At 53.3% G+C, this 27,708-nt stretch overlaps 3 protein-coding genes across 8 annotated transcripts; all 3 read left to right on the plus strand.

Moving 5' to 3' along the window:
• The first annotated feature begins 256 nt into the window (after positions 1–256).
• ATOSB (atos homolog B) lies at positions 257–11,873 on the plus strand. 3 transcript variants are annotated; one of them, XR_011246510.1, is made up of 10 exons: positions 257–362; positions 7,695–7,838; positions 8,090–9,060; positions 9,220–9,278; positions 9,470–9,575; positions 9,701–9,859; positions 10,186–10,254; positions 10,338–10,513; positions 10,631–10,862; positions 11,217–11,873. XR_011246510.1 is itself a non-coding variant. In XM_060014570.1 (9 exons), the coding sequence occupies exons 3-9, from the start codon at positions 8,167–8,169 to the stop codon at positions 10,782–10,784; spliced, it is 1,617 nt and encodes a 538-aa protein (XP_059870553.1). In that variant the 5' UTR covers positions 257–362; positions 7,695–7,838; positions 8,090–8,166; the 3' UTR covers positions 10,785–11,873. The 3 variants fall into 3 exon arrangements, 2 of the variants coding, with proteins under 2 accessions (XP_059870553.1, XP_059870552.1); XM_060014570.1 differs by having other exon boundaries at positions 10,631–11,873; XM_060014569.1 differs by lacking the exon at positions 257–362 and adding an exon at positions 4,527–4,723 and having other exon boundaries at positions 10,631–11,873.
• A 940-nt stretch (positions 11,874–12,813) lies between these two features.
• On the plus strand, positions 12,814–16,131 carry STOML2 (stomatin like 2). 2 transcript variants are annotated; one of them, XM_060014579.1, is made up of 10 exons: positions 12,814–12,947; positions 13,187–13,392; positions 13,794–13,893; positions 14,011–14,069; positions 14,161–14,262; positions 14,408–14,542; positions 14,702–14,846; positions 14,967–15,046; positions 15,285–15,413; positions 15,836–16,131. In XM_060014579.1, exons 4-10 carry the CDS (start codon positions 14,055–14,057, stop codon positions 15,971–15,973), a joined length of 744 nt encoding a protein of 247 aa, XP_059870562.1. In that variant the 5' UTR covers positions 12,814–12,947; positions 13,187–13,392; positions 13,794–13,893; positions 14,011–14,054; the 3' UTR covers positions 15,974–16,131. The 2 variants fall into 2 exon arrangements, with proteins under 2 accessions (XP_059870562.1, XP_059870561.1); XM_060014578.1 differs by having other exon boundaries at positions 13,187–13,324.
• Positions 16,132–20,062: 3,931 nt separating this feature from the next.
• Positions 20,063–27,708, plus strand: PIGO (phosphatidylinositol glycan anchor biosynthesis class O). 3 transcript variants are annotated; one of them, XM_060014573.2, is made up of 11 exons: positions 20,063–20,104; positions 20,880–21,391; positions 21,997–22,140; positions 22,326–22,449; positions 23,110–23,269; positions 23,482–23,661; positions 23,888–25,412; positions 25,977–26,180; positions 26,398–26,612; positions 27,223–27,293; positions 27,447–27,708. In XM_060014573.2, exons 2-11 carry the CDS (start codon positions 20,881–20,883, stop codon positions 27,706–27,708), a joined length of 3,396 nt encoding a protein of 1,131 aa, XP_059870556.1. In that variant the 5' UTR covers positions 20,063–20,104; position 20,880. The 3 variants fall into 3 exon arrangements, with proteins under 3 accessions (XP_059870556.1, XP_059870555.1, XP_059870559.1); XM_060014572.2 differs by having other exon boundaries at positions 20,073–20,104; positions 20,851–21,391; XM_060014576.1 differs by lacking the exon at positions 26,398–26,612 and having other exon boundaries at positions 20,073–20,104; positions 20,851–21,391; positions 27,447–27,599.

A 27,708-nucleotide genomic window follows, 5' to 3' on the forward strand; every position in this document is an offset into this window, starting at 1 on the left:
CTGGAATCCGAGGGGGCGGGTCCTAGTGAAAGGCGGAGAGACCAAAAGGGGGCGGGGATCAGGGGTGGGACGAGGGACAAGCAGAAATTCAATGGGGAGACGCCGAGAGGAGAAGGGGCGGAGCCAGGGAGGGGCGGGACCTGGATTACAGGGGAGGAGCCCCAGGATTAAAGAAACTGGGAGAGGGGAGGAGCCAGGGGAAGGTGGGAGGTGGGACAAGGGGGAGGGTGGGTCCCGTCGTTGCGGGGGCGGGGCTCGGACCAAAGGGGTGAGGTTTGCAGGCCGAGGCTGCAGCTAGGGCTGCTGTGTAACTGCCCCAATCCATTACCTCCCCAGGTGCAACGGGACCCGCGGAACTACAGGTGTGTGGCGGGGTGTATGTGGAAGAAGGGACAAGGACGGGGGTGCGCTTGGGCAGACATGAGGAGGTGGGGATCACGTTAGAGAAGGAGAGGATCTAGAGAAATGCTGGGTGGGGGTGGAGTGAAACAGTTGGGGGAGGAGTTGGGGGCTCAGTGTAGGGGCTAGGAGGTGCATTCTCCAGTAGCCCTTGCGGGGGCGGGGCGGGAGTGCTTTGTGAGGTGGGAAGTACAATGTGAGGGGGTCAGGTCGCTATCAGAAGTGGAGGGTTCAAACGACACTTGAGGGGGAGGGGATCTGAAGCGCTTTAAGGGAAAGGGGAGGTGTCGTGTGATGGAGACGGGCTGGTGGTCCGGAGTGTGGGAGGGGCTGTGTGGAGGAAGAAGGGATGGGGCTGTGGGCACTGTGTGAGGGGAAGGGGTTGCAGGTCCCATCTGGGGAGGGAAGAACCCCTAGTGCTTCGAGAAAGTCTGGGGGCATTGTAGAGACTCCGGGAAGATGTTTGTGTACTGTGTTTCAGGAATGAGGGTGTTGGAATTAGGGGGGTGAAGAAGCCAGTCTGTGGTGTTCCCGGCTCGTCAGCTCCTAACTCCACCTTCAGGCCTGAGCACTCTCAGAGAGGATCCAGGCCCTACTTGCCACTAGGGCTTGTGTGACTCTCTCAGTCGGCTTTGGATCTGTCTGGCTGAGACAGGTTTTTTCCCCTTAGCTGGTGTCCCTGGGGACCCTTCCCCTGCTTCGGTTCCTGTTATCCCCCCACTCTAGTTCCTGTTCCTCCTAGAAGCTTGCCTTGGTCCCTGTCTTCCCCCTCCTCCCCCACTTTGCCCTGCCCTTATGCTCTGGGTGTGCTCATTTCCCACTTCCTTCCTCACCCTGGGGCCTGGCCTGGTCCTTGCCTGTCTAGGAGCTGTGCCCTGCCCCAGACTTCGTACTCCGTGGCCAGAGACCTAAGTAACCAGCAGCAAGGCCCAGACCTCGCCCTCACTACTGCAGAGGTCTCTCCCAGCAGCCCCCCAAGTGAATGGTAGACACCTTTTTACCACTTGCCACAAACTGATTTCCCCACACTCTTCCTTCTCCTGGATAGGGAACCCTAGGCCCCTCGAAAATTCTGGGCTTCTGTGGGAAGGGGAAATGGTGAGAAGTGCTGAAGTTCTATGAGGCGTGTTTTGAGAGGTGGGCCACTATTGTCGGCTGAACTTGGGAAGGGATGTGAGGTTCCAGTCTCTGCTGGGGGAGGGAGAGGGAATGGCTCCCCACCTTCCTGGCTTGGAAGCTATCAGAACTGAGACTAGGGCCTAGTCCTTGTGGCGGCTCCTCTGGTTCCCTGAGGGGACTTGATGTAGTGCCAGAGCTCTTTTTGCCCCTGGGCAGGCTGGGAGAGGGTGAGAAAGCCCTGTTTTCCACACAGTGGCTGAATGAGTATGACAGTGTTGCTGAAAGGGGCCCCAAGCCAGTCTCCTCTGGCTGAGAGACGGGCTGGGGAGGGAGGGGGTGCTGAAGCCAGACAAAGCCGTGGGGTAGGGTGGGGTAAAGGAGGGCAGGCTGAAACCTTTGAGGAGGAGCTGATTGCTATGGCAACACAGCTTCCCAGACTGTCTCTCTGAGAGGCAGGCTTAGGGCGGACTCACTCCAGCTTCCTCAAGACTGAGGCATTTGTGTGAGTGGGTGGAGCGTGAAGAGAAAGGGCATCAGTTTGCTGTGCAGAGACTGGAGTATATAGACTTTCTGCTTCGGTACAGGCAGCAGTGCATTCAGATGCTTGGATCCATCCTCTGAAAATGGATATGAGTGAACAGCAGCCATTAGAATTATAGCAGTATAAGGTCCGAATTGTAGAGGCCCTCAATGTCTAGACAAACGCTCATTTTTACAGATTTGGAAATTAACAAAGAAACTGAGATTTTCTCCAGGTCTCACAGTGAAAGAGCAGGTGTTAGGATCCAGGTCTCCTGATTGCTCTTTACTCAGCCCAGGGCTCATTGTTTCTTTCAGCCAGTGTTTATTGAGCACCTATTATGTGCCAGGCACTGATGCTGATTCTGGGAATACCAGCATGAACAAAATGGACAAAGTTGCTGTTCTCATGGAGCTTCCATTCTAATAGGGGGAGAAATAAATGTGTGTGTGGCTGGGAAGGGAGAGAAAGGGGGGAGAGGAAGGGGGAAGGGGAAAGAGGGAGAAGTGTCAGCTGGTGATAACTGTTATGAAAAAAATAAAGCAGGGTAAGAATTTAAGGCAGCTAGGTAAAGCCTCTTGATTGTACCATGCTGCTTGCTTTCCCAGTACACACTGAGGCCTAGAACATCTTTGATCCTTCCCCCTGAACTTCTGCCCCCTGACTTTTGCAAATAACTAAGGCCTGGGCCTATGGTAGTGGCAGTTAGATAGAACAAGGTGGGGTCACCAAGGAATTACTCCTTTCCTACAGTGTTCTTTGTCTACCTGTCTTCCCAGTAAGCTTTTGCTAAGGCAAGTGGGCTTTTACGTTGGTACTCTGCAATTTTGTTCAGGGTGTTGAAAATTTCCTAAATCCCGTTCCTTAGCATTAGGGAACCAGCAAGGAAGTCAGTCCACGGCAACTGGGTTCTTTTTCAGCGTTTTTCCCCTGGTCTGAGGTAAGGAGAAAGGAGGCTAGAGGAACTGTTACTTGGTTGTCCTTCCTAAGTCTAGGGCACAGGGAGGAAGTAGGGGAGGAGAGCCTCATTTTACTGTCCAGTGACAACCTCAGGGCCCTTAGGGCCCACCACTACAAGCAAGGTAGAAACAAGGACCTTGGGGCTTCTGTGGCTTCTGAACTATAAAAGAATGCACTCCCGCTCTTCTGGAGGCACAGCCAGGGAGCCTGCCCTGGCTGATGCTAATTCTCTAGCGTCTCCGTTTGAGTCTTTCCTCTTTTGGCTCTGGTGTTTGCCTCTTGTTTTGTGGAAGACCTGAGTCTTAGAAACCTCTTAAGCTCCAAACTGTCTGAGGGAAAGGTAGGCAGGACTGTTTCTTTTCTTAGCTTGCCCGTAGATCAGCCCCTCTAAAAAGTGTCTTTTAATGTCTAATCCTTGCAAAGGTTTCCATCCTGGTCATTTAAAGGATAAGAGAATAAGAATTAGGAATGCTGGTTCTGCTGCCACTTAATTTGGTTGGGTCTGGGCTGGGCTTGGGGCCCAGTGACTCAGGGGGAGGGTGGGGAGTTTCGAGGGAGCTGTGAGTCATGGGGGTGAGCTCTGTCAGAAGAGTTGGGCATATTTCCCCCTACTCTGGGCAGGAGCCTTCCTATCCCACTTCTTCCCCTGGGTGCTCTGCCTCCTTGAACAGGGGCTGATGAATAGAAAGAGTGCAGAAGGGCTGAAGCAGCCTGATCTCAGAATGGAAGTTTAGGGGCACAAAGGATGATGTCTAGTTCCTGAATTAAAAGGTATCCCTATCTCGGGAGCCCTTGGGGCCCCTCTAATGAAGGCAAAAGAACATCAATATAGAGTAAGAGAGGAACAATACTATTTCTCAGTGGAAAGAGATGAGATCCCACTTCAAGACCTTTTCATCTACCCTGGCACGAAGGAAGCTTCCTGGGATTCAACAGCCCTCTGGTCTCTGGACCTCTGGTTTGCAAGGCACGGAGAGATGAACGGGAGTGGGGATATTTGGGATCTGGTGTTGAAAGAGCAAGCTGACTTTGGGGATTGTCGAACTTTGTCTGTGAACGCCCTAGGTCGTCCGACTGACCCGCCTCTGAAGAGGAAGGGAGGGGTGAAAAGTGGGAGGCCTACGTCTTTCAAAGCGTTAAAAGGCAAGGCTGAGAGCTGCTTTGGACTCCTGCAGCTGAGGGGTTAAGGAGATGGGCGGGGCGACCCTATGTAGGCCGGCCCCCCCTTGTGGACCAATGGGCTCGCGTCTCTTGGAGGGGGCGTGCCTCACGCTGGAGGTCGTGGGGAGGCTGGCCTCCTTTAGGCCAATTAGCATGGTCGCTGCCCATGGGGGGCGGAGTTTGAGGGGGGCGTGGCGGCCGCGGCTGCAGCGGTGGGGGAGTGGGGGCGCTGGGCGGGGCGGGCTGCCCCATCAGCTGGTAGGAAATGGCCTGTGAGTCAGAGGGGCAGCGGAGTCGGCAGTGCGGAGCCCGGGCGCCCGCGGGGAGGGACAGTCGCGGGGAGGGGCGAGGCAGCGGCTTGGGGGCTGCGGGCGCCAGGGCCCGCTAGTGTTGCACACGAAGCTGAACAGAGAAGATCCTAGCAGAGCAGGGCTCAGGCTGAGCCACCCTTTGTCTGGGTTGGGGGCCCGTGGTGGGGAGGATCGGGCATTCGAGGGGAGGGACCGGGACGGGACGGAAGGGCCTGGAGCAGCGGCGCCGCGGCGGAGCCAGTCTGGGAACGGGGTGAGTTTGTGCTAGGGGGAAATAGCAAATCTCCGCAGCTCCAGTAGGGAATGGGGCCTGTCCCAGGCTGTGGGGAGGAGGGGGGAGAGAAAGGACCTGGGAGGCTAAGCAGGGGGTGGGGGGGATCGGTCAGAACAAGGAGTCCTGGAGCCGGGGTGCTGGGGTGAGTCTACTGGGCTCATTTTGGAGGAGGTGCTAAGATTTGCTTCCTCTCCACGGAGGGTGGAGGGCTCTAGGCCAGAGCGAGGCAAGGGGTTGGTGAGAGGGCAGAGGTTAACCTTTCTACCCACAGTAGTGGTCCATGGGAACAGCCCCCGTAGCTAGTGTAGACGTGTGCAGGTACAAAATGTAGAGCAGCTGGCAGCAGTTCCTTCTGAATGGCGTGAAGGTGAAAAGCACATGGAGAGGAATTCTCCTTCCGGCCACCTTCCTTGATCAGGGTAGAAATGGATATCTTTAATACTGAAGGGGAGAGTGAGCCTGGCAGCTCAACATCCACCTACCCCACCTCCCAGGCCTAGCAGGTGTCTGAGGGTACAGACCCCGTGGTATTCTGGGACTTGTTGTTTTTGCTGGCCTTGCTCCCTTGGTATGTTGGGAGCTGTAGTCCTTGCCAGCCACAGCCTGGCACAGCTGTTTGACGCCAGCTGCTGCCCACCCCCTGCACAGAGTGAGATTTGGCCTACCCTGCCCCTCCCCTGCCAAGTCCTGCCCCATGAGTCAGCTTGAAGCCATGGTCTAGAGCCAGACTGGCTGGGTGGCAGGAAAGTGAGTCTTAGAGATTTTCATTGACAGGGCAGGAACTGAGAGGGCTCTGGGGTAATGAGCAGGTGCCAGCCATGCTGGGGTCAAGTAGGGCATCATGTCATCACCTGGCTTCCCCAGGGCAAGGGCTCAAGAGGTCAACTGGGATGATGGGATGACTTAGGGGTGGGAGTGCTAAGGAAAAGGCCCTTCCTGAATCTGTATAGCATGGGTAGAGGAAAGGAGGAAAGAGATTAGTACAGGTCGTACCCTCTGACAATGCTGCCATTGGCGTTCTGCCCTTTCCAGACACCCCACCCACCACAGGGAACCAGAATTTTCTTAGGGCTTCCAGTTCTAATGAGAACGTGGTGAAATAGGATAATGTAGGATAGTGCAGTGATGGGAACTTGGTGTAGGAGAGTTTTCCAGTCCCTGGATGCAAAGCTCCCCTTTCTCCCTGTGTCCCACCCCCATCTTTAATTTATTTTATTTATTTATTTTTGGCGGCGCTGGGTCTTCATTGCTGCACGTGGGCTTTCTCTAGTTGCGTCGAGCGGAGGCTCGGGCTTCTCATTGCAGTGGCTTCTCTTGTTGCGGAGCACAGGCTCTAGGCACGTGGGCTTTGGTAGTTGTGGCACACGGGCTCAGTAGTTGTGGCTCGCGGGCTCTAGAGCACAGGCTCAGTAGTTGTGGCGCACGGGCTTAGTTGCTCCGCGGCATGTGGGATCTTCCCGGACCAGGGCATGAACCTGTGTCCCTCGCATTGGTGGGCAGATTCTTAACCACTGTGCCACCAGGGAAGCCCCCCATCCCCATCTTTGTTGTTGCTGATTTTCCCTATACAGTTAATCTCCCTGCTTCTCTCATATTTTGGGAGTTTTTCTCTGCACTGTCAGGACTGCTGCCCAGATCTCTGGGACTTGCATTTTACTTTTTTGAGCCCTGCTATGTGCTTACCCCTGTGCTTGGAGTTGGGCAGAGGAGTGAAGTACAAACCTATCCTCAAGAACCCTATGGTCAGTCTACGAGATGTCTTACCCACAGGAGCAAACAAAGCTGTCACTGGGCTACAGGAGATAGTGGTACTGCTATAGGTGAGGTCTCAGAAGAGACAGACATTTATGGTCCAGGGTGGCCGTAGTAGGCTTTATGGAGAGGATGGCATTTGGCCTAGCCAAGGAAGGTTAAGACTCCAGTAGGCATAAGGGGACATTCCTTGAATGAGAAAGGGTTTTGTGGATAGCAGGCAGCACAGGCTACTGACCAAAGGATAAGCTTGATCCTGGGGGAAATGTTTTCTCCCATGAAGGAAGATGGCCTTCAACTGGACATCCCCTCACCCAATATGGACTCCTGAGGGTGGACTAGTCAGTGAAGACCATCTTGTACCCTGACAGAAAAGCAGTGGTTTTGGTTTTTGGGTGTTGGATGTGTTGGGGAGGAGTGGCGAGGTACTCCTGCTCTCTGACTGTCACTGTCTTATCACTAGTTTGCAGGGCCTAGGTAGGGGGAGGGGGAGGCCCTGGAAAGTGCCTTCTAGCAGTGCTTCCTCCCCCGCCCCGCCCCCTCTAGACTTGTTTTTGGTTAGATTTGTTGCTTCCTGTTAAAGGGACAGACTGCTGGGGCCAATTGGGAGTTTAATGCTGAAGGGCCCACTTTGAGCTGACCTGAAGTTTGTACTTCTAAGGAGCGCTGTTGGGGATGTAAGTTTGAGCTGACCTGAAGTTTGTACTTCTAAGGAGCGCTGTTGGGGATGTAAGTTTCTGTAAGGCTTCTGCCCTTAGGGTTATGGGATGGCACTTGTCCCTTTAGAGATAGGTATGTGGGAAGGAGTTGTGCAACTCAGTGGCCTTGACTAGGAGAGTTGAATTCTTGCTTTGGCCACCTCTCAGTTGGCATGGTCTCTTGGATCTTGGGGTATCTCATCCCCCCTCTCATTCAGGGCAGGAGTCCCCTAGCTGGTGGCCCTGATAAGTAGTTATCCTGCCTCAACTTACTTGTCACATCCTTATTACAATGAGCTAAGACCTGCCTCTCTGTGACTCCTTGTGTAGCCCAGTTCTGCCCTCTGGGCCCTGGATCCCAAGACTGCCCCTTCTGTTTCTGAAGGGCTCCTCATACTGGAGGAGGATGTCCTGGCGTATACTCTGTTAGCTGACAGTTGGAGAGCAGCCTTACTGCTGGCTCCAGAGATCCTGGCTTATGTCTGTTTTTCTCTCCTCAGGGTCTAGCTGAGCCTAGGAGCTGCACGGAATGGTGGCAGTCACCTCGCCAGTGCAGCAGGCATGGACCAGACTGCAAGCTAGGAGAGCAAGGCATCAGTCAGGAAGAGGGAACACACAGCTAGGCTTAAGGCCTCTTTATCGGGGTGAGTGCCAAGGAGAGGGAGGGGGAGCAGGTACAGTTAGAAACCTGAGCTAAATGTGTCACCTTCTCAGAAGTTCTGCGAGTGGCCTTTATATTCCATTAGTCCATCTGAAGGTATTAGATTGGGACACCTTCGCCCCCAGGAACCTCACAAGCTCACCTCTTCAGTCCAGGGGAGGATCTGAAATTCACCTGGGAGGGAGATGATTCACTGATTGCCCTGACCATCTTTTCTTCTCTTCTCTTGCACAGATGTCCCCAGGCCCCCCAGCCCAGGCCCAGCATAAAGGCTCTGGGGGGGGGTCCCCCCTGACCCAAGGGGGGGCTTCATGCGCCACGTGCAGGCGGAGCCGTCTCCATCCTCAGAGCCAGAGGCTGGCCCTTCACAGCCTGCAGTCAGGCAGGGGGCCCTCCAGGGTGGCCTGCTCATGGGCTACAGCCCGGCGGGGGGGGCAACATCCCCCGGGGTCTACCAGGTATCCATCTTTTCCCCTCCAGCTGGTGCCTCCGAGCCTCATAGGGCCCTGAAACGGCCAGCCCCACCCACTGAGGGTCCCCGGGAGCTGAAGAGAGGCCCTGGGCTGGGGGCCAGAGAGGGACTACCCCCTGAAGAACCACCTACTCTGGGGCTATTGGGCCCAGAGGGACTGGGGCTGGGACTAGGCGTGGCCAGCCAACATTTCTGCCATCATGGCCTCTGTGTTGTGGAACAGGGAGGTAGCTCCACCTCACCTTGGACTTCAGGGGCCCCGAGTCCCCCCTGGCCCCCATCAAATGCTTCCTGCAGTACTTTGCACACCAGAGACTGGGTTTCCCCACATCCTGGGGGACAGGGGTCCCTGGGGGAGTCCCCAGGGCCAGCCCCTCCGGGCCAGCTGCACACACTTGACACTGATTTGCACAGTCTTGCACAAATAGGGGGTAAGAGCCTAGTGGCTGGGGTGGGCAATGGGGGCAGCCCCTGGTCTAGGGAGTCCCCTGGCACTGCCAATGGGCACAGCCCCGAGCACACACCCCCTGGCCCTGGACCTCCAGGCCCCTGTCCCACCAAGCGAAGGCTGCTTCCAGCTGGAGAAGCCCCGGATGTCAGCTCTGAGGATGAGGGGCCAGCCCCTCGGAGGCGCCGGGGAACCCTGGGCCACCCTCCTGCTGCCAACAGTTCTGATGCCAAAGCCACACCCTTCTGGAGCCACCTGCTGCCTGGGCCCAAGGAGCCTGTGCTGGTAAGCCAGGAGAGGAAGTGGTCTGCTCTTAAGTGGACATCTGTGTGAGGAAAGGTGATGGGCTTGGGAGGATGTTCCTATGAGAGTTTGTGATGAGCCCCTGCTCCAAACATACCTGGCCTCCACCCAATCTCTGTCCCTAATCTTTCCTCTCCATAGGACCCAACAGACTGCAGTCCCATGGGGCGGAGGCTGAAAGGTGCCTGTCGCCTGAAGCTGTAAGTGACCAGCTTCTCCCTCTACCCCTCCCTGAAAATGGGGCAGGTGTCTGTAATTCTTTTTCCAACCCCAGGGTGGGGGACCTCAGGGAAGGAGCCCTAGGTAGTAGCAAATTGTGGCGCCCAAGGACAGTAGCAAGCGTAGCAGAATACCTCAAGCCAACCCACTTGTGTGTCCCCTCCCCTACCAGGAGCTCCCTTCGAAGCCTCCGGAAGAGGCCAGGCCTGCTGAGCACCCCCAGTGCCTCCCCTGTTCCTACCCCCGCCATCAGCCGTACCCTGTTGGGCAACTTTGAGGTAGTTCCCCTTGGGTTCCTTGATTGGTGGATCTTGCGGGAAGGGATGGTGGTGTGTGTGGCTTGGATGGGTAAGGAAAACAGCTAGCATCTGTCTCACAATATGTTTTCCCACCCCATCCCCAGGAATCATTGCTGCGAGGACGCTTTGCACCATCTGGCCACATTGAGGGCTTCACAGCAGAGATTGGAGCTAGTGGATCCTACTGCCCTCAGCATGTCACGCTGCCTGTCACTGTCACCTTCTTTGATGTTTCTGAGCAAAATGCCCCGGCTCCCTTCCTGGTATGACCTGACCTAAACCCAAAGTTAGCTCATGAGGGGCATGAGGGGTTGGGGGCAGGGGGTATTCTTTTTTTTTTTTTTTAACTGACAAAGCAAAAGACTTTATTGGGAAGGGCACCCTGGGCAGAGAGCAGCAGAGTTAGGGAACCCAGGAGAACGGCTCTGGAAGTATTCTTTAGATGTTCTCGCCTAAGAGTCAGAGCCAGGTGGGGAGAACTCTAGTGTAGGGCAGGGGCCAGGTCCCAGAATGAGAGATTGTGGAGATGGATGAGTGTTCAGGAATCTCCCAGACCCTACTTTGTCTGATGGCTCCATGGCCTTCCCAGGGCGTCGTGGACCTGAACCCCCTGGGGAGGAAGGGTTACAGCGTGCCCAAGGTGGGCACCATCCAAGTGGTGAGTTTTCCCTGAGGGGGAGTGGGAGTGGGGACAGGAAAACATCCCCTAGACCCTACCAACCTTGCCCTTCCTGTCCCCAGACCTTATTTAACCCCAACCAGACTGTGGTGAAGATGTTCCTCGTGACCTTTGACTTCTCGGACATGCCTGCTGCCCATATGACCTTCCTGCGTCATCGCCTCTTTTTGGTGCCTGTGGGTGAGGAGGGGAATGCTAGCCCCACCCGCTGCCTCCTCTGCTACTTGTTGCACCTCAGGTGAGGACAGGGCCCTGGATATCCTTTCCACAACCCAGGCATGTCCTCCCTGAATAGCATCTCTCCTTGCTTGTCTACAGTCTGGGGTCTTACTTTGATCACCCTGTCCTCCCCCAGGTTCCGGAGCTCCCGCTCAGGCCGCTTAAGCCTGCATGGAGACATCCGCCTGCTTTTTTCCCGCCGGAGCCTGGAACTGGACACAGGGCTCCCCTACGAACTGCAGGCTGTGACTGAGGCCCCTCACAATCCACGTTATTCACCTTTGCCCTGATTGTCAGTGCCCTGAACCCATGTGGGCCAAGGACCTGCCCATCCTGCTCCATCCTGGACAGAGCAAACACGTGGAGAGGTGCGAGAGACCCTTCAGGCTTGAATTAAAGCCCTCACCACGCTCATGCCCAAACTGATTATTTGGGTGTTTAAAGCTTCTGATCTTACCACACTCTGCCCTACTCTGGGTACTCCACGTGCCTGCCCCCTCCCTTGGATTTCCCAGGCCAGCTGCGGTAGTGGGGAGGAACTGGAGCTACCCTGAGGTTGTCCTAAGTTCCCAGGCAAGTCATGCCAGCGTTGCCTCCCTGTCCTGGGCAGGGGCCACTTATTATTTTATTTATTTTAATTTATAATTTATTCAAATTGGATTGCCTTGGTAACGTCCCAAACCTGATAATTGGCATTGCCCCTCCTCCTTTCCCACTCTCAGATATTGCTCCAACCTCAGGAGTTGAAGAGGCTGATATGGGGGCTGTAGGAGAACTGCTCTCCCTCAGCTGAGAGCAGAGAAGTATTCCGGAAGGACTGAGTCACCAGCCAAAGACTCAGCTTCCCCTGTCCTTCCTTATTCCTTTCACTTCCCCGACCCTCTCACCTCTCTCTGAAGGCCAACTTGTGTGTGTGTGTGTGTGTGTGTGTGTGTGTGTGTGTACGTGTATGTGTGTGAGAGAGAGAGCATGCGTGCAGGCACACACACACAGGTGTCAACCACACCTCATCTAGGACTTCAGACTCTGGTTGTCCCTCTCCTTCTGCCTGTGTCTCCTTGCTTTGGGGTCCTGACTGAGGAAGGTGTTCAGGGGACAGAGTCAGGGCCAAGGACTGGGGCGCCTCCTCTCACCTGGCCAGACTCTGACCCACCTACCTCAGTTGGGGTGAGGGTCACCCCTCAAACTCAGTCATGTAGTTATCAACTACCCCATTCCCCACTCTAGACTCTGACCTAGCCTTAGCCCTGATACCCGGGGCTGGGCTGAGGGGAACAAGCATTTGCTAAAACTTGAAAAAAAAAAACAGGAAAAAATTGTACCTGGTACTTTTTTTTAAAAAAAAAAGAAAGAAAGAAAGAATAAATTCTTGTTTGAAACTTGAACTAAGCCTTACTTTTTCTGTTCGGGAGAGCATGGGGATGGGGATGGAGAGCCTAACTAGAGCCGGGACTCTGCCCTTTCCCCAGGAAAAAGGCCTGAGACAGGGAAGTCTTAGGGGAAGCCCCATGATTCTTAGGGTCTGGTCTTGCCCCTTTCACATAATGGGGTGGTGTGGTGGGGAAGGTTCTGCTGTAAAAGCTGAACTCTGAAGGCGGATCTGGATTCTTACACTGGTTCTGTTGATGATTTTAGCTCCTCTGAGCTTCAGTGCTCTGATATGTAAAATGAGGGTGACTGTGCAAGTCTCCTAGTGCATGTGACAGAGCATCGGAGATGTGTGCAGGGTGACATGCTCCAGAGAAGGCTGAATGTTGGGGCTGTGTGCCGGACTCTGTATGAGAGGGAACCTGGCCTGATAGACCCTGACGGGGTAGAGGAAGAAAAAGCTATGATGCCTTGGGAAAAGAGGGGAGGGGGAAACCTCAGTCCAATCACCGGGCAATGTTAGGCTCAGTCACCATGGTAACGGGAATGGGGTCGGTCCCCAGTGGGAGGGCTGGGTACAGCACAGCAGGACTACCAGAGAATGTCACTATGGCAACCACGGCAATGAGTCAGCTCCAATCGCTCGTCGCTATGGTGAAAGATGGCGATTATACGCTCAGAAGGGTAAACTGAGTCTCCAGTGGGGATAAAGAATTCTGTGGGAAGCTTTTCTGGGACACCTGCACGCGAAAAGTAGCCTCCATTTGGTCACCGTGTTCGGGATCTTGGGCTTGAACAGCGAGAACAAGAAAAAGCTCCAGCCTTGAGCCCTCTCTAGAAAGTCTGCGTCTCCCAGCGAGCAACTTGATGCACGCTTCTGCCGAGTAACGCTGATTGGCTGAATGTGGAAGAGGGCAGGGAAGGCCGGAAGTACATCCGGGGGAGTGGAAATACGGAGGGAAAGGCTCAGGTCCGGGCATCTAGAGCGACTGCTCTGCTCCGCGTCTCGTTGGTTCCGGAGGTCGCTGTGGCAGTGGGAAATGCTGGCGCGCTCGGTGCGGGCGTCTGGGGCCCTTTTGCTGAGGGTGAGTGCAAGGCATCCTTTTCTAAGGGTCGGGCCAGAGATCACTTGGGTTTTCAACTGGGAAGGGGCCAGATTCTAAGTGTGGGGAGAGAACTGGGATCGGAGGTTATGGTACTCGCCTGAGTTCCTTTCCGAGAACCCTTTAGGGTCGCGGTTTAGGGACATGCCTCCGGGACAGGCACCGAGAGGGGCGGGGTGCCCGACCGACTGGGTCTCTGCTGATCCTCGTCTTCCCTTTAGGGCTCCGTGCAGGCTTCTGGCCGCGCTGCGCGCCGCGCCTCCTCTGGATTGCCCCGAAACACCGTGGTGCTGTTTGTGCCGCAGCAGGAGGCTTGGGTGGTGGAGCGAATGGGCCGATTCCACCGCATCTTGGAGCCTGTGAGAACCTCTTCTGCCCACCCCGGGCCAGCCTGAATCCCAGTTCCCTCACGACATGGGGGAATGGGGTGAGACCTCGTTGGGGCCTGCCTTCACCTTTGGCTTCTGACACCCTAGGCCAGACCTGGCAGGGCCCAGACTGCTGACGGTCATACCCATCTTACCACCTTTTCCCATTGCGCTAGCATCCCACAGGCCCCACATTAGGAATCTCTTCTATTAATCCTCTCAGCTCCACCTGTCTGCATGGAAAAGTCTACTCTGCTGGCTCCTATCTCCTTGACTGTCCCTTCCATTCAGAGATCCAGCCTTACATTCCTATCCTTACATTCTTACGTACCGGTGACACCCCAAGCCTTCTGTTTTTCTGCGCAGAATCTATGTTGATTCCCTACCCACTCCAGGCCTAGCTTCGATCTCAACCCTACAGCCCCCCATCCTTCTGAAGACCTGTAACTCCTCTTCCCAGGGCTTGAATATCCTCATCCCTGTGTTAGACCGGATCCGATATGTGCAGAGTCTCAAGGAAATTGTCATCAACGTGCCTGAGCAGTCTGCCGTGACTCTTGGTGAGGGGTGCGGGGTGACATGGGTGCTCTGAGGCCATTAGGATGTGGTTGCAGGAGAAAGAGCTGATTGGGACCTGGAGGCCTGACCTCCTTTCTCTCCTGCTCCTGCACCTACAGACAATGTAACTCTGCAAATCGATGGAGTCCTTTACCTGCGCATCATGGACCCTTACAAGGTATCTGTCCTCTGCTTTATTGAGCTCCTGAGTTGCTCTCCTCACTAAAATCCTGCATGCAAGCTACTGACACTATCCATGCCCCTTTCAGGCAAGCTATGGTGTGGAGGACCCTGAGTATGCTGTCACCCAGCTAGCTCAGACAACCATGAGATCAGAGCTCGGCAAACTCTCTCTGGACAAAGTCTTCCGGGTAAGGGGATCTGAGCCAGAGTTAGGGTTTGAAGACACATACCTGGCACTCTCAGTCCTTTCTGGGGATCAGTTCCGGGACCTTCTCGGTTTCGCCCCCTGAAGGTTGGGTTGAGGCCATGGAGCTTACACCTCTCTTCCTCCAGGAGCGGGAGTCCCTGAATGCTAACATCGTGGATGCTATCAACCAGGCCGCTGACTGCTGGGGCATCCGCTGCCTCCGTTATGAGATCAAGGATATCCATGTGCCACCCCGGGTGAAAGAGTCCATGCAGATGCAGGTGGGAGCCAGAGAGGGATGAGGTGGAGTACTTCAGGATGCTCCAGTTGCATAGGGACCTGGACTCCCTTCCCTGTTGTGATGGGTACAATTGCAGGTCTGTGTAAGAGTTTACTTTTACTCTGGTTTCTTGTTGATGGGGCTTGCTGGGGGCTTCTAGGTGGAGGCAGAGCGGCGGAAACGGGCCACAGTTCTAGAGTCTGAGGGGACTCGAGAGTCGGCCATCAACGTGGCAGAGGGGAAGAAGCAGGCACAGATCCTGGCCTCTGAGGCAGAAAAGGCTGAACAAATAAATCAGGCAGCAGGTCAGCAGAGGGTAGAGGCTGAGTGATGAACAGGGTATGGGTCTTTGAGGCTTGCTACTGGGACAGGAGCTTTTGGGGTACCCTGACCTCATAGGTTAAGCTCTGTCTCTTTTCTTCCAGGAGAGGCCAGTGCAGTTCTGGCCAAGGCCAAGGCTAAAGCTGAAGCTATTCGCATCCTGGCTGCAGCTCTGACACAACATGTGAGAGACCCCCTAGGTGGGATTGGGGATCAGGAATTGGCAGTAGAAGAGGTTCTCTTATCTACCCTTGGGAGAAATTCCTGCCATTTTGGTTCCACTGAGCCACATTACATGATCTCTTGTATTGTGATCTGCATATCCTCTTTCTAGGAACCTGATTTCTCTCCACTTCCTTTCCTCCCCCCCACCCCCCATGCAAGTCTGTGATCTCTGATTTTTATCTTCCCTGTGGCCACAGAATGGAGATGCAGCAGCCTCCCTGACTGTGGCTGAGCAGTATGTCAGCGCATTCTCTAAACTGGCCAAGGACTCCAACACTATCCTGCTGCCCTCCAACCCCGGCGACGTCACCAGTATGGTGGCTCAGGTTAGAGCGCCCTGAAGACCCAGCATAGAGCACCAATGCCAGAGACTGAGACGCTACCACCACCACCATCACTTTCCCCATCGAGTCCTCTAGAGTGCCCTGAGACCTACACCTCTCTTCATCCCCTGAACGAGACACCCCCAGTCATCCCTAGCAATAGGGAACCTCTTGAGACATCTTTCTTTTTTTTTTTCTTTTTTTTTTGCAGATGCCTGTATTAGTATTTTGAGGGTGACCCTGCTCTGGTAGTTTGTAACATTCCTAGAACCGACTCCAAAGCTTTTAAGACTGAGGCTTGAGAGAGAGAAAGGAAAAACAAGCTTACTGGCCCCGGCTCTACCTTCTTCCTTTGAGCCGTTGGTGGGTTGGGCTATACCTTCTGCCATGTGTCATCATGGCTCTCTCTCTGTCCCTCTCCTCAGGCCATGGGTGTGTATGGGGCCCTCACCAAAGCCCCGGTGCCAGGAGCCCAGGACTCAGTCTCCAGCAGGAGCAGCAGAGATGTCCAGAGCACAGATGCAAGTCTTGATGAGGAACTTGATCGAGTCAAGCTGAGTTAATGGAGCTGGGCTTGGTCAGGGAGGCTGGGGACAGGGAAGCAGCGCTCCCAGATTCTAGCTCTAGCCTCCCTGCCAAGATTTTGGTTATTATTTTTTTATTTGAACTTTAATCATGTAATAAACTCACCAGTGGCAAATCAAAACTGTCCTCTTTGATTGGGGAATGAAGTTGGGAGAGTCACCGGTGTTCTCCTTGGATGACCACTGCCACCTCCAGTCCTGTCAGGTCTTGGGAACTGATTCCTCCATGAACAAGATTAAATGTCATATAAAGTGAAATCATCCTGCATGTCTTCAGGAGAAGCTGTGGGATACAGTGGAAGGATTAAACCACATGTCTACTGAACTGCCAGCTGGGGAGTGTAGTCCCCCCTCTTGCTAAGTGTAGGGCTGTGAATTTGAGCAGGTGTTGGTGTTTTTTTTAATGGGAAAGAGGGCCGTCCTGGTAGAGTAGTGCTCAAAGGGTCCTCAGGGACTGAGGACACTCATTCGTTCATTCAAAAACATTCAGTGCTCAGCCATAAGAAGGAATGAAATTGGGTCATTTGTAGAGACGTGGATGGGCCTAGAGACTGTCATACAGAGTGAAGTAAGTCAGAAAGAGAAAAACAAATACAGTATATTAACGCATATATGTGGAACTTAGAAAAATGGTACAGATGAACCAGTTTGCAGGGCAGAAATAGAGACAGACGTAGAGAACAAACATATGGACACCAAGGGGGGAAAGTGGCAGGGGGCAGGTGGTGGTGTGATGAACTGGAAGATTGGGATTGACATGTATACACTAATATGTAAAAAATGGATAACTAATAAGAACCTGCTGTGTAAAAAAAAAATTAAAAAAAACCCAAAACATTCAATGATGTCTACCATGTGCCAAGCTCAGTGCTACAGAAGAACCCAAATCCTATCGTCCCTGTTTTCACAGGAAACAGAGCTACAAAGTGATAAGTGCTGAGGTGGAGGAAAGTTTTGGCTGAGTGATCCTTGGGGGAGGATCATGTCACTTTGTGGGCAGCAAGGTTACTAACTCGGACATTGGGCTCAGGCTGGAAAAATCAATGCTTTCATCAGGCTACAGTTGGGGACTGGAATATGCAAAGGCCCACAGTTCCAGAGAAGTTGGAGTATTCACAGTTGTTCTTTGTGGCTGATGGGTGGGGTGTTAGGGGGTGTGACAATGCGGCAGGGGCCAAATCTCAGGGAGATAGGGTCTTGAAAGAGTTTGGCCTTTATCTGGGGAGCAGGGAGCATGAAGGGTTTTTTCCCTTCCCATGAAGAATTTTAAGAAGATTAAGGTAATCACATCAGAGTTTCAGATGGAGCTGTCCTGCTGCGATGTGGTCAGGGGATTTGAAGGAGAGATGGGAGGCTGGAAGGACAGTAAGAAGGCTACTTCAGTGGTCCTGGAGAGGGTGGTGAGGCCTGAACATAGGTAAGGGGCTTTGGGGATGAAGGTGGAGGGATATTTCAACATATTTCTGAATTAGAATTTATTCATTTATCCATTTAATGATTTTATTGAATCCCAACTATATGCCAAGCACCGAGGATACAGTAATAAAGAAAACAAAATTCCCTACTCTCAATGAGCTTACATTCTATTTGGAAGGGACAAATCATTAATAAGATGTATAGTATTTCAGATGCTGATGAGTTGTACTAGAGAGGGAAGTAAAGAAAGGAAGGGAGGGCTTCCCTGGTGGCGCAGTGGTTGAGAGTCCGCCTGCCGATGCAGGGGACACGGGTTCGTGCCCCGGTCCGGGAAGATCCCACATGCCGCTGAGCAGCTAGGCCCGTGAGCCATGGCCGCTGAGCCTGCGCATCCGGAGCCTGTGCTCCGCAACGGGAGAGGCCACAACAGTGAGAGGCCCGCGTACTGCAAAAAAAAAAAAAAAAAAAGGAAGGGAGATGGGGAACTTGAGAGGACGGGCTGTAACATTAAGTAGAGGGTTACAGGAAGCCTCACTGATAGTACATTTAAGCTTAGATATGGAGATGAGGAGGGGACGGCCCATTTGGGCATCTGGGAGTAAAGCTGACAGGAGTTGGAAATGCAAAGGTCCTGAGGCAGAGGGTGGCTTCCTTGTAATGTGAAGAGCAAAGCAACTACAGTGGATAGAACTGAGTTAAGGAAACAAGTGGCAGCTAGATGAATCAAAGAAGGAAGTGGGGAGTCAGTGTGTAGATTTGTAGGGCCATGTAGAACCACTACAAGAATTTAGGCTTTACTCTGAGATGAGGAAACCATTGGAGACGTTTTTTTGTTTTAAATGGTAGCTTTTCTGAGATATAATTCACATACAATGTGATTCACCTGCTTAAAGTGTAAATTCAATAATTTCTAGTATATTCACAGAATTGGGCAACCATCACAATTTAGAACATTTTCATCACTGCTCCCCAACCCCACCCTGCCACAAAACCCCTGTACCCATTAGTAGTCACTCCTCTCTCCCCTCAACCCTAGACAACCACTAATTTACTTTCTGTATCTTTAGATTTACATATTCATGTAAATGGAATAATACGTGCTATTTTGTGATTGGCTTCTTTCCCTTAGCATGTTTTTTTAAAAATATTTATTTATTTGGCTGTACCAGGTCTCAGTTGTGGCACCCAGGCTCCTTGTTGCCGCGTGCGGGATCTTCATTGCAGCATGCAGGATCTTTAGTTGCGGCATGTGGGATCTAGTTCTCTGACCAGGGATCGAACCTGGGCCCCACGCATCAGGAGCGTGGAATCTCAGCCACTGAACCACTACGGAAGTCCCCTAGTGAGCATGTTTTTAGGTTTCATTCATGTAGTTGCATGTAACCACTTGTAGTACGTCATCCCTTTTTTTATTGGCCAAACAATATTCTGTTGTACAGATATACCATATTTTGTTTATCCATTTATCAGTGAAGGCCATTTGGGTTGTTTCCACCTTTTGGCTATTATGATAATGCTACTATGAACCTTCATGTGCAAGTTTTTGCGTGGCCACAGGTTTTTCTCTTGGGTATATACCTACAAGTGGAGTTGCTGGTCATATGGTAGCTCTACGTTTAACCTTTGGAAGAATTGCCAGACTTCTTTTCAAAAGCTGCTGCACCATTTTTCAATTCCAACAGCAGTTTATGAGGGTTCACATTTCTTCACACCCACATCAATGCTTGTTATTTATCTTTTTTATTATAGCCATCCTCCTGTGTTTAAGGTGGTATCTCTAGCATTTCCCTGATGGCTAATAATGTTGAGCATCTTCTCATGTGTTAATAGTTCATATATTTTCTTCGGGATTTCCCTGGTGGCACAGTGGTTAAGAATCCGCCTACCAATGCAAGGGACACGGGTTCGAGCTCTGGTCCAGGAAGATCCCACATGCTGCAGAGCAACTAAGCCCTTGTGCCACAACTACTGAGCCCGCATGCTGCAACTATTGAAGCCTGCATGCCTAGAGCCCGTGCTCCGCAACAAGAGAAGCCACTGCAAAGAGAAGCCTCCACACCGCAACGAAGAGTGGCCCCCGCTCGCCGCAACTAGAGAAAGCCCGCACACAGCAACAAAGACCAACGCAGACAAAACTTTAAAAAAGCCTTCTTTGGAGAAATGTCTATTCAGATCCTTTGCCCATTAAAAAAAATTTTTTTAATTGAAATATAGTTGATTTACAATGTTGTGCCTCTTTGCCCATTTTTGAATTGGATTGTCTTATTACTGAGTTGTAAGATTCATCCTTGGAAAGGATGAATAATAAAATCTATCAGTTGGAGTCAGCTTGGCAAAAAGGGGGAAATAAATATTATCCCTATTTTACAGATGAGGTAATGCCCAATAATGACAGTGAGTGGCAGGGCTAGGATTCAAGCTAAGTTTGGTTCCAGAGGCTTAGATCTTAGTCTTAACCAAGAATGGACAGTGGCTCCCTGAACTCTTCTAGTTTAGGGCCTTGCCCCCAATTCTAAATTACTATACTCTCCCATCAAACTCCCGTCTCTGGCCAGCCTTGCGTTCCTTGCCGAACTTCCTCGGAGGCGCCAGCAGATGGCGATAGGGACTCCCGAGGGTCGCTCTAGCCGGCGCACGCACCTCTGTGGTGCCAGGCCGCAGGCGCCGACGCTGCACTTCCGGGCGCCATTCAAGGTGAGCCAGGGTCTCCCCAAATCCCCTTGCGCTCGCTTTTGCCTGAAGTTAGGGGCCCTTCCACCCCACTAAGAGCTCGCAGTCTAGCGGGCCCCGTACCCAGGTCAGGGTGCCCAGCCGGAGGCCGGGTAGCCACCTGAGGCGGCAGAGCCATCCGGACGTCTGGGTCCCAGCGAGGCCCAACTGCCTCAAGACCTCGCACCTCTGCCCTGCTGCGCCGGGGAGGTCGCGCTTCTGGTCTCCTGGCGATCCTGGCTGTCCGGAAGCGGAGTAGGACTCCTTCCCTTCGTCCCCTGGGTCCCCACCAGGCGGCGCCATCAGCCTGGCCGGGATTCCCCTGCGGCTGCGAGCCCTGGCCACTCCAGGGGTGTTGAAATTGGCGAGGAGAGAGGAGAAACGGGCTGTCAGAAAGCAGTCTACCACTTGGAATAAGTTTCCCTCGTGGGCTGTGTTTTCCATCATTAGGATCTCCTGGCGTACAAATTCCTATGCTCCACCCCCGAAGATCCTGATTCAGGGTATTTGGGGTGGCGCCTGGAAATCACTATTTTAAAACAGCTGCTTCAGGTTGATACCCATAGCCTGCGCACCTCGCCTTCAGAAACTCTGGTATAACTGGTGGAGAGGAACATTGCACTGGGTTGGCTATGGGACTGTTTATCTTCAGGAAGGCTTCCAAGAGGAAGTGATTCTAGCTGGGCTTTGTATTGAGAGACTAGACTATCTGCTGGTTCTTTGCCTCACAGTTATGAATTCCCTCCCCCGCCACCACCAGGATGCGGAAGATCTCAGTGCTGCTCTTCCTGGCCTGGGTGGGCTTCCTCTTCTACGCCGGCATTGCTCTCTTCACCAGTGGCTTCCTGCTCACCCGTTTGGAGCTCACCAACCATAGCAGCTGCCAAGAGCCCCCAGGCCCTGGGTCCCTGCCATGGGGGAGCCGAGGGGAGCCCGGGGCCTGCTGGATGGCTTCCCGATTCTCCCGACTTGTGTTGGTGCTCATAGACGCTCTGCGATTTGACTTTGCCCAGCCCCAGCTCTCACATGTTTCTGGGGAGCCTCCCACCTCCCTGCCCTTCCTGGGCAAACTGGGCTTCTTGCAGAGGATCCTGGAAATTCAGCCCCACCATGCCAGGCTCTACCAGTCCAAGGTTGACCCCCCGACCACCACCATGCAGCGCCTCAAGGCCCTCACCACCGGCTCACTGCCTACCTTTATTGACGCTGGCAGTAATTTTGCCAGCTACGCCATAGCGGAAGACAATCTCGTTAAGCAGCTTACCAGTACAGGTTAGTCAGGCCTCTTTGGTGGCCAGGAGTACCTTGGCAAATTTCTTTAGACGTCAGAGAGCCAGAACTTTGGGTGCCCAGCTGCGTGCTTGACTAGGAGGACAGGAAGGAGAAAGAGACCCTGACTCTGTATGCAGGGAGCTCAGGTCCGGGCTCTGTCCTTCTGGCGTTTGTAATCTGCATGGGGTATTGGTTTTACTTTGGGCGAGCTCTCAGTAAAGGGGCAGGGGAGAGACGAAAAGAAGATGTGGGTCTGGTATTTTCAAAAGCGTGGAGAAGAGAGCAGAGGGTCCAGGCCCCGTCCACTCACTGACTGGGAAAAAGCAATATGTACCCAGGAAAAATAGAGCAGCAGAGGTAGCCAGGGGCTGAGAACTAGCAGAGCTTTTTATGGGAATAAGTAGTAAAAGGTCTGGGTGGAGTATGGTTACCAGGGAAAGCTTCCTGGCAGAAAATTTTAGGCCTTGAAGGATAAAGAGTTGTTTGGATGGAACTGCTGTGCCTTATAGTGCATGGTTGGGATTTCTGATAGATCTTTAAAAGGCCTTTCCTCTTCCCCGTCTCCTGACTCCTGCTCAGGCTGTGACCCACTCATGTCCCTGCAGGGAGGCGTGTGGTCTTCATGGGAGATGAAACCTGGAACGATCTTTTTCCTGGAGCTTTCTCCCAAGCTTTCTTTTTCCCGTCCTTCGATGTTAGAGACCTACACACAGTGGACAATGGTATCCTGGAACACCTCTACCCAATCAGTGAGCACGGGGCCAGAGGCAGGCCTAAGACTGGGAGCTGGGGAGGGCTATGTCAGTCCACAAATTCTGAACCTCCCATGGATGCAGTGGCCTGGGCTTGTGCCCCTGGACATAGGAGCATCAGAGCCTGGCTGGGGTTGAGGAGTGGGCCTTAGTCCCCTGTGCTCAGGTTCTCTCCTTCACAGTGGACAGTGGTGAATGGGATGTGCTGATTACTCACTTCCTGGGTGTGGATCACTGTGGCCACAAGCATGGCCCTCATCATCCTGAAATGGCCAAGAAACTTAGCCAAATGGACCAGGTGATCCAGTGAGTGTGGGATATTGGCTGGGGGAGTGGGTTTGTGTCTGAGAATCTCATAATATATGGTCCCAAGAGAAAAAAAATCTTTATTTGGAACTCTTACTTGGCTAAATTCTGTCTTCTCTAGGCCTTTTTCTGAAGCTAGGGGCCTCATCCGTTTTGAGTAACTTAGCATGTGATTTTGGGCAGTAGGGTTATGACCGAGGAAGTGTTTTTTTGCCAGAGGTCTAGGCCCTACTAGTGGAAGTTAATTGGCTGGGGGTGAATGGGCCCCTGAGAAAAATCTTTTTTTAATTAATTAATTTATTTATTTATTTTTGGCTGCGTTGGGTCTTCGTTGCTGCGCACGGGCTTTCTCTAATTGCGGCGAGCAGGGGCTACTCTTCATTGCGGTGCGCGGGATTCTCCTTGCGGTGGCTTCTCTTGTTGCAGAGCACAGGTTCTAGGCACGTGGGCTTCAGTAGTGTGGCTTGCGGGCCCTAGAGCGCAGGCTCAGCAGTTGTGGCGCACGGGCTTAGTTGCTCTGCGGCATGTGGGATCTTCCCGGACCAGGGCTCGAACCCATGTCCCCTGCATGGGCAGGTGGATTCTTAACCACTGCGTCACCAGGGAAGTCCCTGAGAACAATCATTATCCCTACCTTCTGACACATTTCTTGGCCCCCAGGGGACTCGTGGAGCGTCTGGAGAATGACACGCTGCTGGTAGTGACTGGGGACCATGGGATGACCACGAGTGGGAACCATGGAGGGGACAGTGAGCTGGAGACCTCAGCTGCACTTTTTCTGTATAGTCCCACAGCCCTCTTCCCCAGCACCCCACCAGAGGTGAGGCCTGAGCTGTGCTTTGTGTGGTTTCCCGCTATTCAGTCCGCATCATAATTGTAGTATCCTCGTGGATCCCTCCATTTTAAGCCCCCAAATTCATAACCCTGGGCATCCCCCATTCTTATTTCCTACCTAGGCCCCTATGTCTTCCATCCTAAACAACTGACCTCAGCTTTTTGTTGAACCCGTTGACCCCTGTCCTTGTTCTCTAGGAGCCAGAGGTAATTCCTCAAATCAGCCTTGTGCCTACGCTGGCCCTGCTGTTGGGCCTGCCCATCCCATTTGGGAACATCGGGGAGGTGATAGCTGAGGTCTTCTCGGAGGTCGAAGACTCCCAGCCTCACTCTTCTACTCTGGCCCAAGCCTCAGCTCTCCATCTCAATGCCCAGCAGGTAGGTAATGGGCTGGGCTTCAGGTGACAGAGTTAGGTTGAGCATGGGAGAAGCATAATGACCCACTCTGTTGTCCTTTGTTCAGTCTTAATATCACATTCCATAGCCAAGTACGCCCTCTCTCCCTGTCCTGGATGGAGTTTGGGTCCCTGATTTCTAGGTACCCCACATGGTAATACTTGTCCTTGTCTGTGTCCCAGTTCACGTCTCTGATCTTTTCTGCCAGGTGTCCCGATTTCTTCACACCTACTCAACTGCTGCTCAGGACCTCCAAGTTAAGGAGCTTCATCGACTGCAGAACCTCTTCTCCAAAGCTTCTGCTGACTACCAGCGGCTTCTGCAGAGCCCCCAGGGGGCTGAGGCAGCACTACAGACTGTGATTACTGAGCTGCAGCAGTTCCTGCGGGGAGTTCGGGCCATGTGCATTGAGTCTTGGGCTCGTTTTTCTCTGGTCCGCATGGCAGGGGGTGCTGCTCTCTTGGCTGCTACCTGCTTTCTTTGCCTACTGGTATCCCAGTGGGCAGCATCCCCAGGCTTCTATTTCCGCCCTCTCCTAATACCCATGGCCTGGGGTTTGACTGGAGCCTTAGTGTGTGCTGGACTCCTGGCAACTACTGGGCTGAAGCTGGATTCAGTGGTTCTAGGGGCCATGGCTGCAGTGGGCTCACTTCTGCCTTTTCTGTGGAAAGCCTGGGCTAGCTGGGGAGCTAAGAGGCCCCTGGCAGCCCTGCTTCCCATGCCTGGGCCTGTCCTGTTACTCCTGCTCATTCGCTTTGCTGGTTTCTTCTCTGATAGCTTTGTTATAGCCGAGGCCAGGGCCGCCCCCTTCCTTTTGATCTCACTTATCTTGCTCCTGGTTGCCCAGCTTCACTGGGAGGGCAAGCTGCTGCCACCTAAGCTACTCACAATACCTCGCCTTGGCTTTCTGACCCCAGCAGGCCCCCCACGTCACAATGGCACGCATGCCCTGGGGCTTGGAGTTGGGTTGCTTTTATGTATAAGGCTAGCTGGGCTTTTTCATCGCTGCCCTGAAGAGACGCCTGCTTGCAGCTCCTCTCCCTGGCTGAGTCCCCTGGCATCCATGGTGGGTGGTCGAGCCAAGAATGTGTGGTATGGAGCTTGTGTGGGGGCGCTGGCGGCCCTGTTAGCTGCCGTGCGCCTGTGGCTTCGCCGCTATGGTAATCTCAAGAGTCCTGAGCCCCCTGTGCTCTTTGTGCGCTGGGGGCTGCCGCTGATGGGACTAGGCACTGCCGCCTACTGGGCCTTGGCATCAGGGGCGGATGAAGCACCCCCACGTCTCCGGGCCCTGGTCGCTGGGGCATCAGTTATGTTACCTAGGGCTGTGGCCGGGTTGGCTGCTTCAGGGCTCATGCTGCTGCTCTGGAGGCCTGTGACGGTGCTGGTGAAAGCTGCAGCGGGTGCTCCACGGACCAGGACTGTCCTCACTCCCTTCTCAGGCCCCCCCACTTCTCAGGCTGACCTGGATTATGTGGTTCCTCAAATCTACCGACACATGCAGGAGGAGTTCCGGGGCCGGCTAGAGAGGACCAAATCTCAGGGCCCCCTGACGGTGGCCGCCTATCAGTTGGGGAGTGTCTACTCGGCTGCTATGGTCACGGCCCTCACCCTCTTGGCCTTTCCACTTCTGCTATTGCATGCAGAGCGCATTAGCCTTGTGTTCCTGCTTCTGTTTCTGCAGAGCTTCCTTCTCCTGCATCTGCTTGCTGCTGGGATACCCATCACCACCCCTGGTAAATACATATCTCAGCCCTGATTCATCCAAGGACAGTAGTGATGTGAATTCAGCCCCTCTTATTTTCAGGGAGGTGTTGCTCCTCAGGTTCTTCACCTTGATACAGGGTCTCACGCCCCAACAGTTGAGAGGGTCTTCCTGATGTCCTGTCTCTTATCTGCTGTAGCCAAGCTAATTGATCCCTCCCATTGGCTTTCAGGGCCAGCAGGGTTCATGGAGGAGGGAGACAAACAGTACTTCAAGACTCAATTCTTAATGGAAATGTTACATCCTCGTGAGCACATTTCCTGATTCTCCAGTGATGAGAGTGGTGAATTGAGCATATTCACCACTCATAGTGAGCTGTGTGTATATGAGAGAAAGAGGCTGACCACAGATTAGAGCAGTGGGGCTTTGTGCCACGGAGGGAATAACAGAGTGTTGACTGTTAGAAGCTTGGGGTGATGGGCATGCTCGTGTGTAAGAGACAGCACTGAGGTCGTAGGTGTATATGATCTTGGGGCAGTGGGCTGTGGGTTAGGGAGTGGGATGTAACTGTAAAGAGGCATATCTCTTCCTCCAGGTCCTTTTACTGTGCCTTGGCAGGCAGTTTCTGCTTGGGCCTTCATGGCAACACAGACCTTCTATTCCACGGGTCACCAGCCCGTCTTTCCAGCTATCCATTGGCATGCTGCCTTCGTGGGAGTCCCAGAGGGCCATGACTTTACCTGGCTGTCTGCTTTGCTGGTGGGAACCAACACCTTTGCCTCCCATATCCTCTTTGCAGGTAACTCCTCATTCCTCCCTTGCTTCCATTGTTTACTCTGGCTTCGTGGAAGGAAAGGAAACCCCAGGATTTGAGTGGGGAAATGTGATTTTGTTAGATCTTTGGCACCCCTTGGCCTTTGCTAATTGGAGGCTGAGCCAACTAGGGTAGTTGGGGGCCACGGTGGCCTGGTCCCTGGGTCCTCCATTGATTCTAGCCCTGCCTTCCTCTGAGGCAGTAGGTTGCCCATTGCTCCTGCTCTGGCCCTTTCTCTGTGAGAGTCAAGGGCCCCGGAAGAGGCGGCAGCCCCCAGGGAATGAAGCTGAGGCCAGAGTCAGGCCTGAGGAGGAGGAGGAGCCACTGATGGAGATGCGGCTCCGGGACGCACCTCACCACTTCAATGCAGCGCTGCTGCAGCTGGGCCTCAAGTACCTCTTTGTCCTTGGTATTCAGGTGGGTGCAGGGGAGAGATCATGGAGTTAGTGATCTTTTCTCATGCTGTACATCACATTCTTTCACACTTTGCCAAAACCCTAGGAGAGAGCCTTGACTGAGGTATAGATAAGTGAAGTGATTGCCCAAAGGCCAGTGGCCTCAAATGGCAGTATTAAGACTTGAACCTGGGTCTCCTTCATCCTAGTCTTGGATTGTTTCCTCTCTACAAGCTAGATCTGGACCTGATGGTTTCATCTGGGGATTACTCCATTAGTGGACAGACTGGAAAATCTGAGGTGATGGCCAGGATTCTTTCCCAATCTGTGATCATTGATCTTCCTTTCCTTCAGAGGCAGAAGGTGTGACTCTGACATTCCCTCCACCCTGGGAGGCAGAGCCTGAGTGTCAGCAGCACAGATGAATAGTGCTTGCCCAAGGTCACACTGCAAGTCGTGGCTGGGCCAGGAAAAGAATTAGGTCTCCTAACTCCTAACCCAGGGTTTTTTTCCACTGACACACACTACTTTCCTTCCCCTTCCATTCTTCACAGGGACCTGCAGCAATTCTCTATACGACCTGCTTCCTCCTCCCCTTCCTTAATAACTTGACCTCTCCTCTCTTCCCTTAGATTTTGGCCTGTGCCTTGGCAGCCTCCATCCTCCGCAGGCATCTCATGGTCTGGAAGGTGTTTGCCCCCAAGTGAGTGGATTTGCTTGAGAAGTATTGGTGTGGGGGAGGGTGAAGCTTGGAGCAAACAATGAACATTCAGAGTGGACAAGGTTTTGCCTCAGCAGGGAAAAGGCTCTAGACCTCCTGTCTGTGTCCTTTGAGATTCCCCACCTTTCTTTGCAGGTTCATTTTTGAGGCCGTGGGCTTCATTGTGAGCAGCGTGGGACTTTGCCTGGGCATAGCTTTGGTGATGCGAGTGGATGGTGCTGTGAGCTCCTGGTTCAGGCAGTTAGTTCTGGCCCAGCAGAAGGCTGGAGAACAATCAAGCCTGGTCTATACGGGTGCTGGATCATCTGCAAGAGAGGCTCAGTCACACCTCTTACCACCATGCAGCCAGGATCTACTGGCATCTGGGACTTCATTATTTTATAATTCAAAATCATAG

The sequence above is a fragment of the Delphinus delphis genome, chromosome 6 (genome assembly GCF_949987515.2).
Source record: "Delphinus delphis chromosome 6, mDelDel1.2, whole genome shotgun sequence".
Lineage (NCBI taxonomy): Eukaryota > Metazoa > Chordata > Mammalia > Artiodactyla > Delphinidae > Delphinus > Delphinus delphis.

What these genes read in the sequence shown, in the direction of transcription:
- STOML2 (XM_060014578.1), top strand. Translation starts at nt 12,903, where the DNA reads ATGCTGGCGCGCTCGGTGCGGGCGTCTGGGGCCCTTTTGCTGAGG. An exon ending in GCAGTCTGCCGTGACTCTTG is followed by an intron (nt 13,894 to 14,010) that starts GTGAGGGGTGCG and finishes CTGCACCTACAG; the next exon opens with ACAATGTAACTCTGCAAATC. An exon ending in ACAAATAAATCAGGCAGCAG is followed by an intron (nt 14,847 to 14,966) that starts GTCAGCAGAGGG and finishes CTTTTCTTCCAG; the next exon opens with GAGAGGCCAGTGCAGTTCTG.
- ATOSB (XM_060014570.1), top strand. Translation starts at nt 8,167, where the DNA reads ATGCGCCACGTGCAGGCGGAGCCGTCTCCATCCTCAGAGCCAGAGGCT. An exon ending in ATGCCCCGGCTCCCTTCCTG is followed by an intron (nt 9,860 to 10,185) that starts GTATGACCTGAC and finishes TGGCCTTCCCAG; the next exon opens with GGCGTCGTGGACCTGAACCC. An exon ending in AGGTGGGCACCATCCAAGTG is followed by an intron (nt 10,255 to 10,337) that starts GTGAGTTTTCCC and finishes TCCTGTCCCCAG; the next exon opens with ACCTTATTTAACCCCAACCA.
- PIGO (XM_060014573.2), top strand. Translation starts at nt 20,881, where the DNA reads ATGCGGAAGATCTCAGTGCTGCTCTTCCTGGCCTGGGTGGGCTTCCTC. An exon ending in GATACCCATCACCACCCCTG is followed by an intron (nt 25,413 to 25,976) that starts GTAAATACATAT and finishes CTCTTCCTCCAG; the next exon opens with GTCCTTTTACTGTGCCTTGG. An exon ending in CTCCCATATCCTCTTTGCAG is followed by an intron (nt 26,181 to 26,397) that starts GTAACTCCTCAT and finishes CCTCTGAGGCAG; the next exon opens with TAGGTTGCCCATTGCTCCTG.